This window comes from Chiloscyllium plagiosum, unplaced genomic scaffold (genome assembly GCF_037043375.1).
Source record: "Chiloscyllium plagiosum isolate Xiang-an unplaced genomic scaffold, Cpla_swu_hap1 HiC_scaffold_5, whole genome shotgun sequence".
NCBI classification, from domain to species: Eukaryota; Metazoa; Chordata; class Chondrichthyes; order Orectolobiformes; family Hemiscylliidae; genus Chiloscyllium; species Chiloscyllium plagiosum.
Window position 1 is genome coordinate 109094351 of NW_028270143.1, and position 14069 is coordinate 109108419.

The following is a 14069-nucleotide window of genomic DNA, read 5'->3' on the forward strand; positions in this document are numbered from 1 at the left end:
TCAACATTGCACATATTTGGACCTCCAAAAACCTTTTAAGGGATTCTCTCAGCTCCTTGTTTTCCAAACAAAAATGGTGTTTGGAGGGCAGGTCCTAGATCGAATAAAAAGTGGACTGCCATCTTTGAAAGGATTAACTAAAATAGATAGCAAGGGAACAGCAGCACTAATCTTCAAAATATGCATTGATCTACAATTTTAAGCATCTGGAAACACAGTTGGCCACAAAATCACATTAAACTCCAGTCACCTTTCACCCATGACTCATTTGCAATAGCTGCTTGGCCAGCAGTACCGAGTTTTCAAATCTCTCCACATCTTCCCATCCCGGTAATTAATCTCCTACAGATCCACAATCTTCCAAAATGCACTCCTTTAATTCTGGCCTTTAGCATCCAGACTTTGATCACTCCACTATAAATTCTGAAATAACCACCCTACATCTTTATTCTACTGTCCTTCTGTAAAAGGTGTCTTAAAATCCACTTCCAACCAAGTTGTTAATCATCTGACACCATGCTATGGTTAGCCAACTGGAAATTGAGATTTTTGTTTGGTAAGATTAAAGCTTACAGAACCGAGATGAACAGAGTGAGTTTGGCTGAGCTGCACCTTTAACCATGCCTGAACAGGCTCGAAAGATCAACTGGCATACTATTTCTAAAGTAGAACAGCAAAATTCTGGGAAAACTGTTAATGTATTTGATAAATAATTGTCTAAGATGGTTGAACGAGATCAATTAGAATTAGCTCAAGGTTAAAAAAGATATTCATAAAACTAAACAAAAACTTAGACATCAAGATATTTTACACTTGAGAACGGTCAAGTGGAATAAGTTAGTAACTTAGTGGATGCAGTGTTACCACACTGATATTTCTCCTGTGGCAATTTGTCTGACTTTTCAAAAGGTTACAAAAAGATAGCTAGATTACTGGGTAATGTAGGCCAGTAATAATTTGCTAGATGTAATATTTGTCTTCAGACATTTTGAAAACATCTCTCCCCACACTGTAGACACCAACCCTTCCAAAAACGGCTTGCTTTATTACTGTTTAGGAAAATGTATTGAAGGTAACATTGCATAGTTGCAACATGACTGAAAGGAAGAGACTTTATGGACCCCTTGGACATTTTCTGCTGCTATATTTGCACTGCCGAGAAGCACTGAATCTATATTAGCCATAGTTATAAAAATAGTGACTCAACAGAAATATGACACCTTGGAGCACAAAACCCAAGTGCACACTTAAATCTGGTCTCAAAATTGGCAAACTTAGCATTTGAATGATAAGAATTCTTGGATTAATATTGGCCATATACAAATTACATGAAAATTAACTACCTCATATTTGGATTCTTGCTTTTAAAATTATGTAAATATTTCCCATGGAAAGTCATCAAGAATTATGCTCACTGTTAACATTTAATTTAGTAGGATAGTTTAACATTGAATGACTGAATGAAAATACAAGGTACATCTCCATTCTAATGAATTTCTGACCGAAGTGAAAGCCCGAGTCTTTGGATAAACAAGAGTCTAATTTTGGACTTGTGTAATTTAAGAAAACAGGAAATATATTCAGCATGGCAATCAAGTTTTCCATCGCATTAAGGTGATAAGCAAGCATTTAATGCTAGTAAGACTGCTACAAAGGAAAAAAAGTGTGCACAATTGCAAACAAACTTCAAAACACCACAGACGCAATATATTTTTCCATGCCCTTTTAATGGTTGTGCCACAAACATTTCTTTTCACGTCATTTGTTAACAATGAATGTTTAATTCTGCCAGCATCATCATGTTACGTGGAGTGATCAGGTTATAAACAGCATAAAGACAAACAGTTCCCAAAATATCACCGAAGTGGCATACATGCAAAACTAAACCACAAAAAGATGCAATTTCAAGCAAAAAGAAATGCAAACTATATTATTAAATAGTCTTAATTATATTTACTAGCAAGTACAAAAGAGTTAGAAAAAGTTTAACACTTCAAATCCTCCTGTAAGTTAAAGCTAATTTGCATTTATTTAACTAGAAAAATTTGGATTAAAGTGGAATCTCTCTCGGTTCGAAAAGGTAAATAAATGGTCAATGGAAATGGTTACACAGGAAAGTGCATCAATAAATTTATAATACAAAAACTCAAATCAATACCAGATGGTCCTAATCTGTGGTCCCGTCAAAGTAAACTCAAAGTATGGCATAAACATCATTAGATTACTGGTGCCATAACAAGCAGCAAAACTAATTTGACTTAAACAACGTAACGCATAATGCAAAGTTCCTTCCAGGATTCTCAAATCTTTTCACCCATGAATGCTCATCCATTTTCATTTCTTAAATATGAGGGAATATTTACTTGTTATCCAATCGTAGTAGCTGCTCCTTACCATTTATTGTTAAAGATTTTAATTGACCATCTTCCTCTACTTCCACTCTTTCTTGGCCATTTTCTACAATCCTGAAATTTAGAAAGATTATATTTGGTTAAGCCACAAAATTGCATTTGAAATATAGATACATTAAAGTGTGCAGCTGTACAGGACATTGGTTAGGCCACTGTTGGAATATTGCGTGCAATTCTGGTCTCCTTCCTATCGGAAAGATGCTGTGAAACTTGTAAATCTTTTCTGAACCCTTTCAAGGATGTTGCCAGGGTTGGAGGATTTGAGCTACAGAGAGAGGCTGAACAGGCTGGGGCTATTTTCCCTGGAGCGTCGAAGGCTGAGGGGTGACCTTATAGAGGTTTACAAAATTATGAGGGGCATGGATAGGATAAATAGACAAAGTCTTTTCCCTGGGGTCGGGGAGTCCAGAACTAGAGGGCAAAGGGTGAGAGAGGAAAGATATAAAAGAGACCTAAAGGGCAACTTTTTCACGCAGAGGGTGGTACATGTATAGAATGAGCTGCCAGAGGAAGTGGTAGAGGCTGGTACAATTGCAATATTTAAGAGGCATTTGGATGGGTATATGAATAGGAAGGGTTTGGAGGGATATAGGCCGGGTGCTGGCAGATGGGACTAGATTGGGTTGGGATATCTCGTCAGCATGGACGGGTTGGACCGAAGGGTCTGTTTCTGTGCTGTACATCTCTATGACTTTACCTGAAAGAGAAAACCACAACTTTGACTTTTTCAAAATAGGATATTAACAAAAAATGATAGAATTATTCTAAATACAGCAAACTTTATTAACTGGCATTTATGGAACAAGCAGGTCAGGTGATCAAATATTCTAGATAATCAAGAGGTGCACATTATCGGTATAAAAACAAAGCAATAGGAATGTAATGCAGGGGATATACATGTCACTGTTATACTTTATTTATAATATAAATTACAAATAATACAACTTTGCCTTAAATAAAACTTACCAGAGAGCCTTCTCACTCGCACCCTCAACAACTGACATTGTTAGATTGCAGTATTGAATGAGAGATTGACTTGAAATTGTATCAACTGTCAATATTTCATGTGGCCATTCGATTGAACAATTTGACATGGAGGCAAATAAATTTAAAAACTATGGTAATTGGACAGAATAATATAGCAAAGTTCACAATATTTGAGAAAATGTTTGCTGATTTATGGAGTATAAAAGTTCATGCAAAGTTTGCTTCACCTGATAAAAGGCTAGCAACTCAACTTCAGCTTTGACTTTGGGCATAAAAAGCAACAAGTTCACAATAGCTTTCACAAGTTTGTTCGTCAAAACCCAAGTTAAGTAGCTGTATTTAGCTAGTCGACAGAAAAGTCAATTGTGAATCTTAAAATTAATTTCTGAAATACCTCTTAGTGGTGATTTTCCTGCCATTAACAAACTTGGTAGATGTTGATACAGATCGGAAGTTACCCATTCCACCACCTCCAAACGAAGAGGATGAGAATGATGCTGTTCCAAGATTACCAAATGAATTGAATGAAGTAAAACCTGCAGAAAAGATGTTTATATAATTTTTAAAGTAAGCATAATAAAAATTGCATTTCATGCAGGTTTTGTCCATGTACTTCATTATCTACCAGGTTCACCCAATAGAAAATTCAACTCAAATCCACATTGAAAATGCAAACAAGTCATATTTATTCGAGAAAGATATTCAGCCCTTTTTGCAGACAGAAACAATACAATATTTTAAAAGGTTGATAGTAACTCAGTCACGTGACTGTTGATTTTCAACACAGAAGAGACCACTAGAACGACATGGTGACCACAGCTTTTTTTCAATACATTCATAGTATGACACCATCACTGGCTCGTCCAATGTTTATCTTTCATCCTCAATTGCCCAGAAGATAATACAGAGTGAACCACATTGCTCTGGCTCTGCAGTCACTTGTAGGTCAGATCAGGCAAGGATGGTAACTAAGGACTTAGTAAACCAGGTAGATTTTACAAAAATCAAATGGTGATTACATGGTCACCATTATTTGGCTTTTTGTTCCATAAATGTGATTTGAACTTGCATAATTGTATAAACACAGACCAAGTGTAGGGGATTCATTCCCTTGAGCCTGTTCCACCATTCAATAAGATCAGAGCTGATCTGACTAACCTCAATGTCCATTCCTGCCAACCACTAATAATCTTTTACCACCGATGACCTTTCACCACCTTAAAGATCAATGCACCACTGCCTTAAAAATATTCAGGTAACTTGGGAGAAAATTGGGGCCCTTCAAACATCAGCAAGGCAGCCTTTGTGTGGAAGCACAATAGATGGGGAAATACTAAACAAGTACTGTGCATCAGTGTTTACTGTGGAAAAGGATTTGGAAGATATAAAATGTAGGGAAATAGATGGTGACATCTAGAAAAATATTTGTATTACAGAGGAGGAAGTGCTGGATGCCTTGAAACATAAGTGGATAAATCCCCAGGACGTGGTAGGTGTACCCTAGAACTTTATGGGAAGTTAGGAAAGTGATCGCTGAGCCCTTTGCAGAGATATTCGTATCACTGATAGTCAGACGTGAGGTGACGAAAGACTGGAGGTTGGCTAATGTGGTGCCACTGTTTAACAAGGGTGATACAGTCAAGCAAGGGAACTACAGACCAGTGAGCCTGACGTCAGTGGTAGGCAAGTTGTTGGAGGGAATCCTGAGGGACAGGATGTACATGTATTTGGAAAGGCAAGGACTGATTAGGGATAGTCAACATGGTTTTGTGCGTGGGAAATCATGTCTCACAAACTGGATTGAGTTTTTTGAAGTAACAAAGAGGAATGAGTAGGGCAGAGAAGTGGATGCAATCCACATGGACTTCAGTAAAGCACTCGAATAGATTTTCTCATGGGAGACTGGTAAGCAAAATTAAATCTCATGAATACAGGGAGAACTAGCCATTTGGATACAGAACTGGCGCAAAAAGAAGAAGACAGAGGGTGATGGAGGGTTATTTTTCAGACTGGAAGCCTGTGACCCGCAGAGTGCCACAAGGATTGGTGCTGGGTCCACTACTTTTCATCATTTTATATAAATGATTTGGATGTGAGCATAAGAGGTATAGTTCAAAGTTTGGGTGAAGATTTGTAGCTCGGGTGCTCGTTGTTGTGGTTCTGTTCGCCGAGCTGGAAATTTTTGTTGCAAACATTTCATTCCCTATCTAGGTGACATCCTCAGTGCTTGGGAGCCTCCTGTGAAGCGCTTCTGTGCTGTTTCCTCCGGCATTTATAGTGGCCTGTCCCTGCCGCTTCCGGTTGTCAGTTTCAGCTGTCCGCTGTAGTGGCCGGTATATTGGGTCCAGGTCGATGTGTTTGTTGATGGAGTTTGTGGATGAGTGCCATGCTTCTAGGAATTCCCTGGCTGTTCTTTGTTTCGCCTGCCCTATAATGGTAGTGTTGTCCCAGTCAAATTCATGTTGCTTGTCATCTGCGTGTGTGGCTACTAAGGATAGCTGGTCGTGGCGTTTCATGGCTAGTTGATGTTCATGGATGTTTGTCCTATATAGTGTTTTGCACAGTCCTTGCATGGGATTTTGTACACATTAGTTTTGCTCATGCTGGGTATCGGGTCCTTCGTTCTGGTGAGTTGTTGTCGGAGGGTGGCTGTTGGTTTGTGTGCTGTTATAAGTCCAAATGGTCGCAGTAGTCTGGCTGTCAGTTCTGAAATGCTCCTGATGTATGGTAGTGTGGCTAGTCCTTTGGGTTGCGGCATGTCCTCGTTCCGCTGTCTTTCTCTTAGGCATCTGTTGATAAAATTGCGCGGGTATCCGTTTTTGGCGAATACCTTGTACAGGTGTTCCTCTTCTTTTTGCAGTTCTGGTGTGCTGCAGTGTGCTGTGGCCCTTTTGAATAGTGTCTTGATGCAACTTCATTTGTGTGTGTTGGGGTGGTTGCTTTCATAGTTCAGGACTTGGTCTGTGTGTGTGGCTTTCCTGTATACCTTTGTGCTGAATCCTCCATTCGGTGTTCTCTGTACCATCACATCTATGAATGGGAGTTGGTTATCCTTTTCTTCTTCTCTCGTGAATCGGATTCCTGTTAGCGTGGCGTTGATGATCCGGTGTGTTTTCTCTATTTCTGTGTTTTTAATGATTACAAAGGTGTCATCAACTTATCTGACCCAGAGTTTGGGTTGAATTTGTGGCAAGACTGTTTGTTCTAACCTTTGCATTACTGCTTCTGCTATGTGTCCAGAGATTGGTGAGCCCATGGGTGTTCCATTGATTTGTTCGTATATCTGGTTGTTGAATGTGAAGTGTGTTGTGAGGCACAAGTCCAGTAGTTTAAGTATGCAGTCTTTGTTGATAGGTTCAACGTCCTGTTGTCTGTTCTGTATGTCCAGCAGGTTGGCTATTGTTTCTCTGGCTAGAGTTTTGTCAATAGAGGTGAACAGTGCCGTTACGTCGAATGAGACCATAGTTTCTTCCTTGTCTATGTGTAGAGTTAGTAAGCTTGCAAATGACACCAAAATTGGAGGTGTTGTGGACGGCAAAGAAGGTTACCTCGGATTACAGCGGGATCTTGATCAGATGGACAAACAGGCTGAGAAGTGGCAGATGGAGTTTAATTTAGATAAATGCAAGGTGCTGCATTTTAGAAGAGCAGGTCTTAGCAAGTCTTACACACAATAGTAAGGTCCTAGGGATGTGATGCTTAACAGACCTTGGAGTACAGGTTCATATCTCTTTAAAAGTGAAGTTGCAGGTAGATAGAATAGTGAAGGTGGCGTTTGGTATGCTTTCCTTTATTGGAAAGAGTATGAGTACAGGAGTTGGGAGGTTATGTTGAGGCTGTAGAAGACATGGGTTGGGCCACTTTTGGAACATTGCGTGCAATTCTTGCCTCCTTCCCATCGGAAGGATGTTGTTAAATTTGAAAGGTTTCAGAAAAGAATTACAAGGATGTTGCCAGGGTTGGAGGATTTCAGCTATAGGAGGCAGGCGAAACATGTTGGGGGTGCATTCCCTGGAGCATGGAGGCTGAGGGATGACCTTATAGAGGTTTATAAAATCATGAGCAGCATGGATAGGATAAATAGATAAAGTCTCTTCCCTGGGTGGGAGAGTCCAGAACTAAAAGGAAAAATATAAAATAAACCCTCAAGCAGAGGGTGGTGTGTGTATGGAATGAGCTGCCAAAGGAAGTGGTGGAGGCTAAGTACAATTGCAACATTTAAAAGGCATCTGGATGGGTGTACGAATAGGAAAGGGTTTGAAGGGATATGGGTTGGGTGCTGGCAGGTGGGATGCTGGCAGGTAGGACTAGATTGGGTCGGGATATCTGGTCAGCATGGATGAGTTAGGTGGAAGGGTCTGTTTCTGTACTGTACATCTCTAATGACTCTTTCAATCACTTTTTCAGGAAATGGCTTTTGAAGACTCTCAACCCTTAATGTTGGTCTAATCTGTTTAAAATGGCAGAGGGAGGAGTTTCGGAGCCTTGAGGCTTTATTATTTTTCCTGTCAAAGTTGTCAACCACATTTTCCCACATTATACTTCATCTGCCAGATCGCTGTTCACTTTCTTAGGCTATCCAAATCTCTCGTGTCGCACATCTTTACAACTTACTTGCCTAACTGTTTCAGAATACTTCACAACTATATCTGTGTACCTTCATCCAAGTCACATTCATAGAAACTAATCACACAGTTAAGGTCTCAGCACCAATCTCTACACCATTTGTTAATCCTGCCAAGTTGGCAGACTATTTAGGCCTTTCCTGCTAGCCAAGCGTACTCCCATGCCAATATGGCACCAAATACATCATGCGCTTTTAATTTTTTGCAATAAATCTCAATATTAGAATATAGAACATTACAGCATAGTACAGGTCCTTCGGCCCTCGATCTTGCACCAACCTATGAAATCAATTTGAAGCCCATCTAACCTACACAATTCCATTTTCATCCATATGTTTATCCAATGACTAATTAAACACCCTTAAAGTTGGCGAGTTTACTATTGTTGCAGGCAGGGCATTCCATGCCACTACTGAGTAAAGAAACTACCTCGGACATCTGTTCTATAGCTTCAAACTGAGGGGTGATAGATATGTCCCCTTGTGCAAGCCAGAGGAAAATGGCTTTCACTGTCCAACCTATAATCCTGATTATCTTATGTCTCAATTAAGTCACGCTCAACCTTCTTCTCCCTAACAAAAAACATCCTCAAGTCCCTCAGCCTTTCCCCATAAGACCTTCTCTCCATACCAGGCAACATCATAGCAAATCTCCTAATCTTTGCTAAAGCTTACACACCCTTCCTATAATGCAGTAACCAGAACTGTACACAATACTCAAGTCCAGCCACAGTTTAGCACAGCTGTAACATGGCCTCAAGGCTCCTAAACACAATCCCTCTACCAATTAAAAACTAACACACCGTACGCCACCTTAACAACCCTATCAACCTGGGTGGCAACTTTCAGGAATTATGTACAAGGACACAGATCTCTTTGCTCATCTACATTACCCAGAATCTTACCATTAGCCCAGTACTCTGTATTCCTGTTGCTCCTTCCAAAGTGAAACACCTCACTTCACACATTAAACTCCATTTGTTACCTCTTGGCCCAGCTCTGCAGCTTATCTATGCCTCTCTGCAACATCCTTCAGCACTATCCACAACTCCATCAGGCTTACGGTCATCTGCAAACTTCTACACCCTCATCCAGGTCATTTATTTATTAAAAAATGACAAACAATGGTTCCAAAAAGAGATCCTTGCAGTACACCACTAGTAAGTGAACTCCAGGATGAACATTTCCCAATAATCACCATCTTCTTCTTTCAGCTAGCCAACTTCTGATCCAAGCCGCCAAAACACTCAATCCCACACCTTCATATTTTCTGCAATAGTCTACCATCAGGAACCTTAAACGCCTTACTGAAATCTATATACACCACAGCAACTGCCTTACCCTCATCTACCTGTTTGGTCACTTTCTCAAAAGAACTCCAAGGTTTGTGAGGCATGACCTACCCTTCACAAAATGGAGTTGACTATCAACTTATTCCTTTCTAGAGGATTATGAGAGAGGATTCATAATCATAACACTTTATCCACTTTATCCACAACTGAAGGCAGGCTCACCTGGTCTATAATTACCAGGGTTGTCTCTACTCCCCTTCTTGAACAATCTTCTGGCAGACAATGACGACAAAGATCAAAGGCTCAGCAATCTCCTCTCTGGCTTCCCAGAGAATCCAAGGATAAATCCCATTCAGCCCAGGGGACCTACCCTATTTTCACACTTTTTACAATTGCTAACACCACCTCCTTGTGAGCCCCAATCCCATCTAGTCTAGTGGCCTGTATCTCAATATTCTCCATGACAACACTATCTTTTTCCAGTGTGAAATATTGCACCATCAAATGCCTTCTAGAAATTCAACCACAGTACATCTATCAGTTCACCTCTGACGGCATGCACTACCTCAAAAACTCAAACTTTCATTTTCAAATAAACTGGATCTTATCAAAAAACTACAAGAGAATTTGTTTCAAAGGCAAAATTTGATCAAATTAAAAACAGAGTCACAAGACAATTCAATTAGTTTCAAACAATGCATGTCTTCAAATAAGTGACAACTTTCAGGGAGTATGTACAAGGACACAGATCTCTTTGCTAATCTACTTCAGAGCATATCCTTGATGAACATTAAGGCTGTGGTTGCTTTCATCAAGACCAGCAATTGTACAGAGCTATTTTTCTGACAAAGGGAAACAGTGACATTCGTTTTACTCAATAGAATGTCAAAAATCAAGAAATTGTTAGGATACAAACGCTTGCAAAGTCTGATCCAAGAAAATAAATCCAATTGAGCCAGTCATTTAAACATGTAAAGCTGAAACGGCTCGATAATTAAGCCATTAACATACTGAAAACAAAAACATGTAATTTCAAGTTAATACAAATTAAAAATCTCAATTATTTCTGTACTAAAAAATCCTCAAGTGTTTGCACAAATCACATACTATGCAGTAGATTGATATGATTTAATTCAGCTTTTGGTGGAAAGCAAAAGCATTTCTTTCAAAACTAGAAGAGGTATAAATTGTACAGTTCGTCCTAAATCCAAAAAGATTACTTTCACTGTTGGTCCTCCAAACAGGAACCTCTACAGGTTAATTTTAGAGAGGGCACCAACTGAACTACCTATCCCAAGACAACAGTAAAATGACCAAGAGTTCAACTACTTTTGATCGACTAAATTTGGTTTAGCAGTCAATAACCCTACTAAACCAGTGGAATTTCCATTCCTGAACAAAATATTGAGAACTATCAAATTTGATAGATTAGTATAACTGAACAGTCTTAGACTTCAAACTTTGGTCTGGCAACATCTCAGGAGTGAAAAACAGTTTCTCCATCATTGTTTGTTGGCGGCTAGCTCAGGAATTTTTATTTCAAATTTCCAGGACTTCAGTACTTCACATTTTAAGATGGGGCTTTCATGTCAGTAGTCTTAAGCACCAGAAGTCAGTAGTCTTAAGCACCAGAACAGTTTGATATATTTTGGTTTTAACAACTTTGCTGCAACTTGTTCATATTATAAAGAAATTTATATTCTACCATATACTTATTAAATGGTGATTACTTACCAGAATCAAATGCAGGAAATCCCCCAAAAGAAGAAAAGAAAGATCCTCCGCCACCCCTGCTTCTTTCAACCCCTCGTCTACCTCGTCGATTTCCAAAGAAGTCATCAAAGGGATCATCCACTGTTCCAAAAACAGCAAATTAAATCAGAGTCAGAGTTATACAGGAGAGAAACAGACATTTCAGTCCACCATGTCCATACCAACCCACAAACACTGAAGTAAATTATCTCCGTTTCCATGCGCTAGGCCGACAAACAACAATGCATCTTAAATGCTTATCCAGATGCTTCTTACATGTTGAGTGTACTTGCCTCCACCAACCCCTCAGGCAGCACATTCCAATCAACTTAAAAAGGTGAAATTTTCCTCAGATCTCCTCTAAACCACTTACTATCTACCTTAAACTCTCACCCTTCCATCTTAGGCACACCTGCCATGGGGAAAAGATTCCCCATATACACTGAGCCTCATTTTTATATGCCTCAGATAGACCCTCAGTCTCCTTTACTCTGGGGTAAGGAAATCCAGTTTATCCAATCTCTTCCTGTAACAGATTTTCCCTCCCAGGCAAATCTCCACTGCATCTCTCAAAAGCAATCTTTTCAACAGTGTGGCACCAGAACTGCACATAGTATCCCACCTGGGGCCTAACCTAAGCTCTTAAGTCACAATAAGACTTCTCACTCCTATATTTCACATCCCAGCTAATGATGACAAGCATGCCATATGCCTTGTCCACGACTGTCCACCTGTGACAGCTTCAAGGATCTGTAGACTTGTTCACACTGTCCCTTTGTTCCTCAGTACTTCATAGGGACCTACCATACAATGTGTGTATCATTCTCTTATTAGACCTACCAAAACATATCACCTCATACTTACCAGGATTAAAAATTCCAACTACCATTGCTCGACCCAATTTACTAACTGATCAGACTGTAGCTGCGACCACCCTCCTCAGTATCAACACCAATTTTCATATCATCTGCAAACTTACTAATTACAACATCTACATTCACACCCAAGTCATTAATGTACATAACAGCCAGCAAGAGTCCCACTGATCCTTATGGTACATGGCTAGTAAGAGATTTCCAATCACAAAGACAACCCTCCATCATCTTTTGCGTTGGATCCCATGGGCTCTTGCCTTTTGGACCAGTCTTCCATGTGGGACCTTGTCAAATACCTTAATGGAGCTCATGTAAACCACATCAACTGCACTACCTCAGGTTTAGTAATCTTTTCAAAAACTCAAATTAATCAGACTATCTCCCTCCAACAAATTTTATACTATGAGAAGATTTGATTGTTTTTGAATTTAAGCTTTGAAAGTCTTCAAAATATGCAGAAAGCAATTTTTAACCAAAATTATAAAATAAATTCAAAATAATCCCAGAAAAAGACTTTTAGCTCCTCAGAGTGGAACATGTAATATCAAGCCTGTAACAAATATTAATATTTAACATATTCAGCCAATATAAAGTAAAGCACATTTACATAACTACAGTGTAATAAAACTTTAGGGCATGCTCTAGACACATTTCCACCTTCAGGTTATCTAACTTTTTTTTATTGCCCACAAAATATTTAACTTGAGGAAACAAATTCAAAATGTAGAACTCGCCCAAGCACATTGACAATACAGAGTGAATGGAAGAACGTGAGGAAGCATGAAGGTAGATCTGGGCACTGACTCCACATACTTTTGGATCATTATCATGGGAAAGGTGCATTAACGAAAAAAACTTACAAACTTGCACCACATTGCTTCACAGCCATTGAAGTTCTTGGAAGTATACAGTAACACAGTAAATAAAGCAGTGCACACAAAAATCCTACAATCAAGATGAAACCATTAATATTTTACTTGTTTGTTGAGCAAATAATGCAAGCTAAACATCTTCCAGAGTGGGCAAGTCCTCTTGGTTTAAAGTGTCTCCATGATAGATTCTGACAATGCACAACTCCCCCCATTTTGTACTGTACATAGAATCCATGTCCAAATACAAGATTAGAGCTTGAATCCACAACCTTCCAATTCAGACAATTGTTACTGAACCCAAATTGGTTCCTTCAAATGAGGCAAATGGAGCCAAAGACTGATCTGTGGAAGGATCCACATTATAATAACTAGGAGAAATGTTGCTGCAAGTGGCTTGACAAAAATAGATGAGAAATAGAACAAAAATGCGATCATCCAGCATATACAACCCCTTTGATATTGACAAATAGATGCTAGCAATAGTTCAGTGGGGGCAGTATCTGGTCATTCCAGTTAAAGAAACAAAATCAGATGAAAATTTAATTTCAAGTGGGACTTGTGAACTATAGAATTAATTTCTTCCACTTGCAATCTAAGAATGGCTCAGGAGAATACGTGCAAAAGTTTGAATGTGATCTGCATTATTTGATGCAGAGACATTGATAATTTTAGCTTTCAATTATCCTCAAACAGACCTTGCAGAGAGCTTGGAGATTATCAAAAGTTAGCAAACAGATTTTGTTTGGGAGAAGGGCGCAGAGGAGACAAGAGGATGTCAATAGGAAGTGGGACAGTATTACTGAGCCTTCCAAATTTTGCCAATTTCCCACTAACAAGATAAAGTAGAAAATTTCTATAGTTGAACCAAACAGCCTGTTTGTGCTGTATGTTCCACATCTCACTAGACGTCTGATTCAACATTCCCCAAATATAGAAACAATCATATGAATGTGAAAGAAATTTGTTAGAATATCACAGCTACACCATGGGTTATTCAATAGCAAATCTGACTATGGCCTTATCTACACATTTCCACCTACAACCAATAAACTTCAACTCTCACGTTCGTCAATAATCCTGTAGCAAGATGTTAAAGATCCTTCATCACTCTTCAAATGAACTGAAGTCATCTATTTACAAATCCAGTCAAAACGCTGTTCATGTTAAAAACTCTTGTAAATGTTAAAATTCACTGCAGAAAAATGCTGACAACTGCCAGAAAATGTTACCAAACACTGCCAATCAAGTGGCTTGGA

At 39.2% G+C, this 14069-nt stretch overlaps 1 protein-coding gene across 3 annotated transcripts in view; it reads right to left on the reverse strand.

Annotated features, from left to right (window-relative positions):
- Nucleotides 1-14069, reverse strand: part of dnajb6b (DnaJ heat shock protein family (Hsp40) member B6b) — a 151995-nt gene that overhangs the window by 94039 nt on the left and 43887 nt on the right. For all 3 annotated transcript variants that reach the window (XM_043690700.2, XM_043690701.2, XM_087987557.1), the window contains 3 exons: nt 11049-11168; nt 3793-3934; nt 2395-2465 (listed from right to left, as the gene is read on the reverse strand). In XM_043690700.2, the coding sequence (XP_043546635.1) occupies nt 2395-2465; nt 3793-3934; nt 11049-11168 (333 nt within the window). The remainder of the gene's footprint in view (nt 1-2394; nt 2466-3792; nt 3935-11048; nt 11169-14069) is intronic.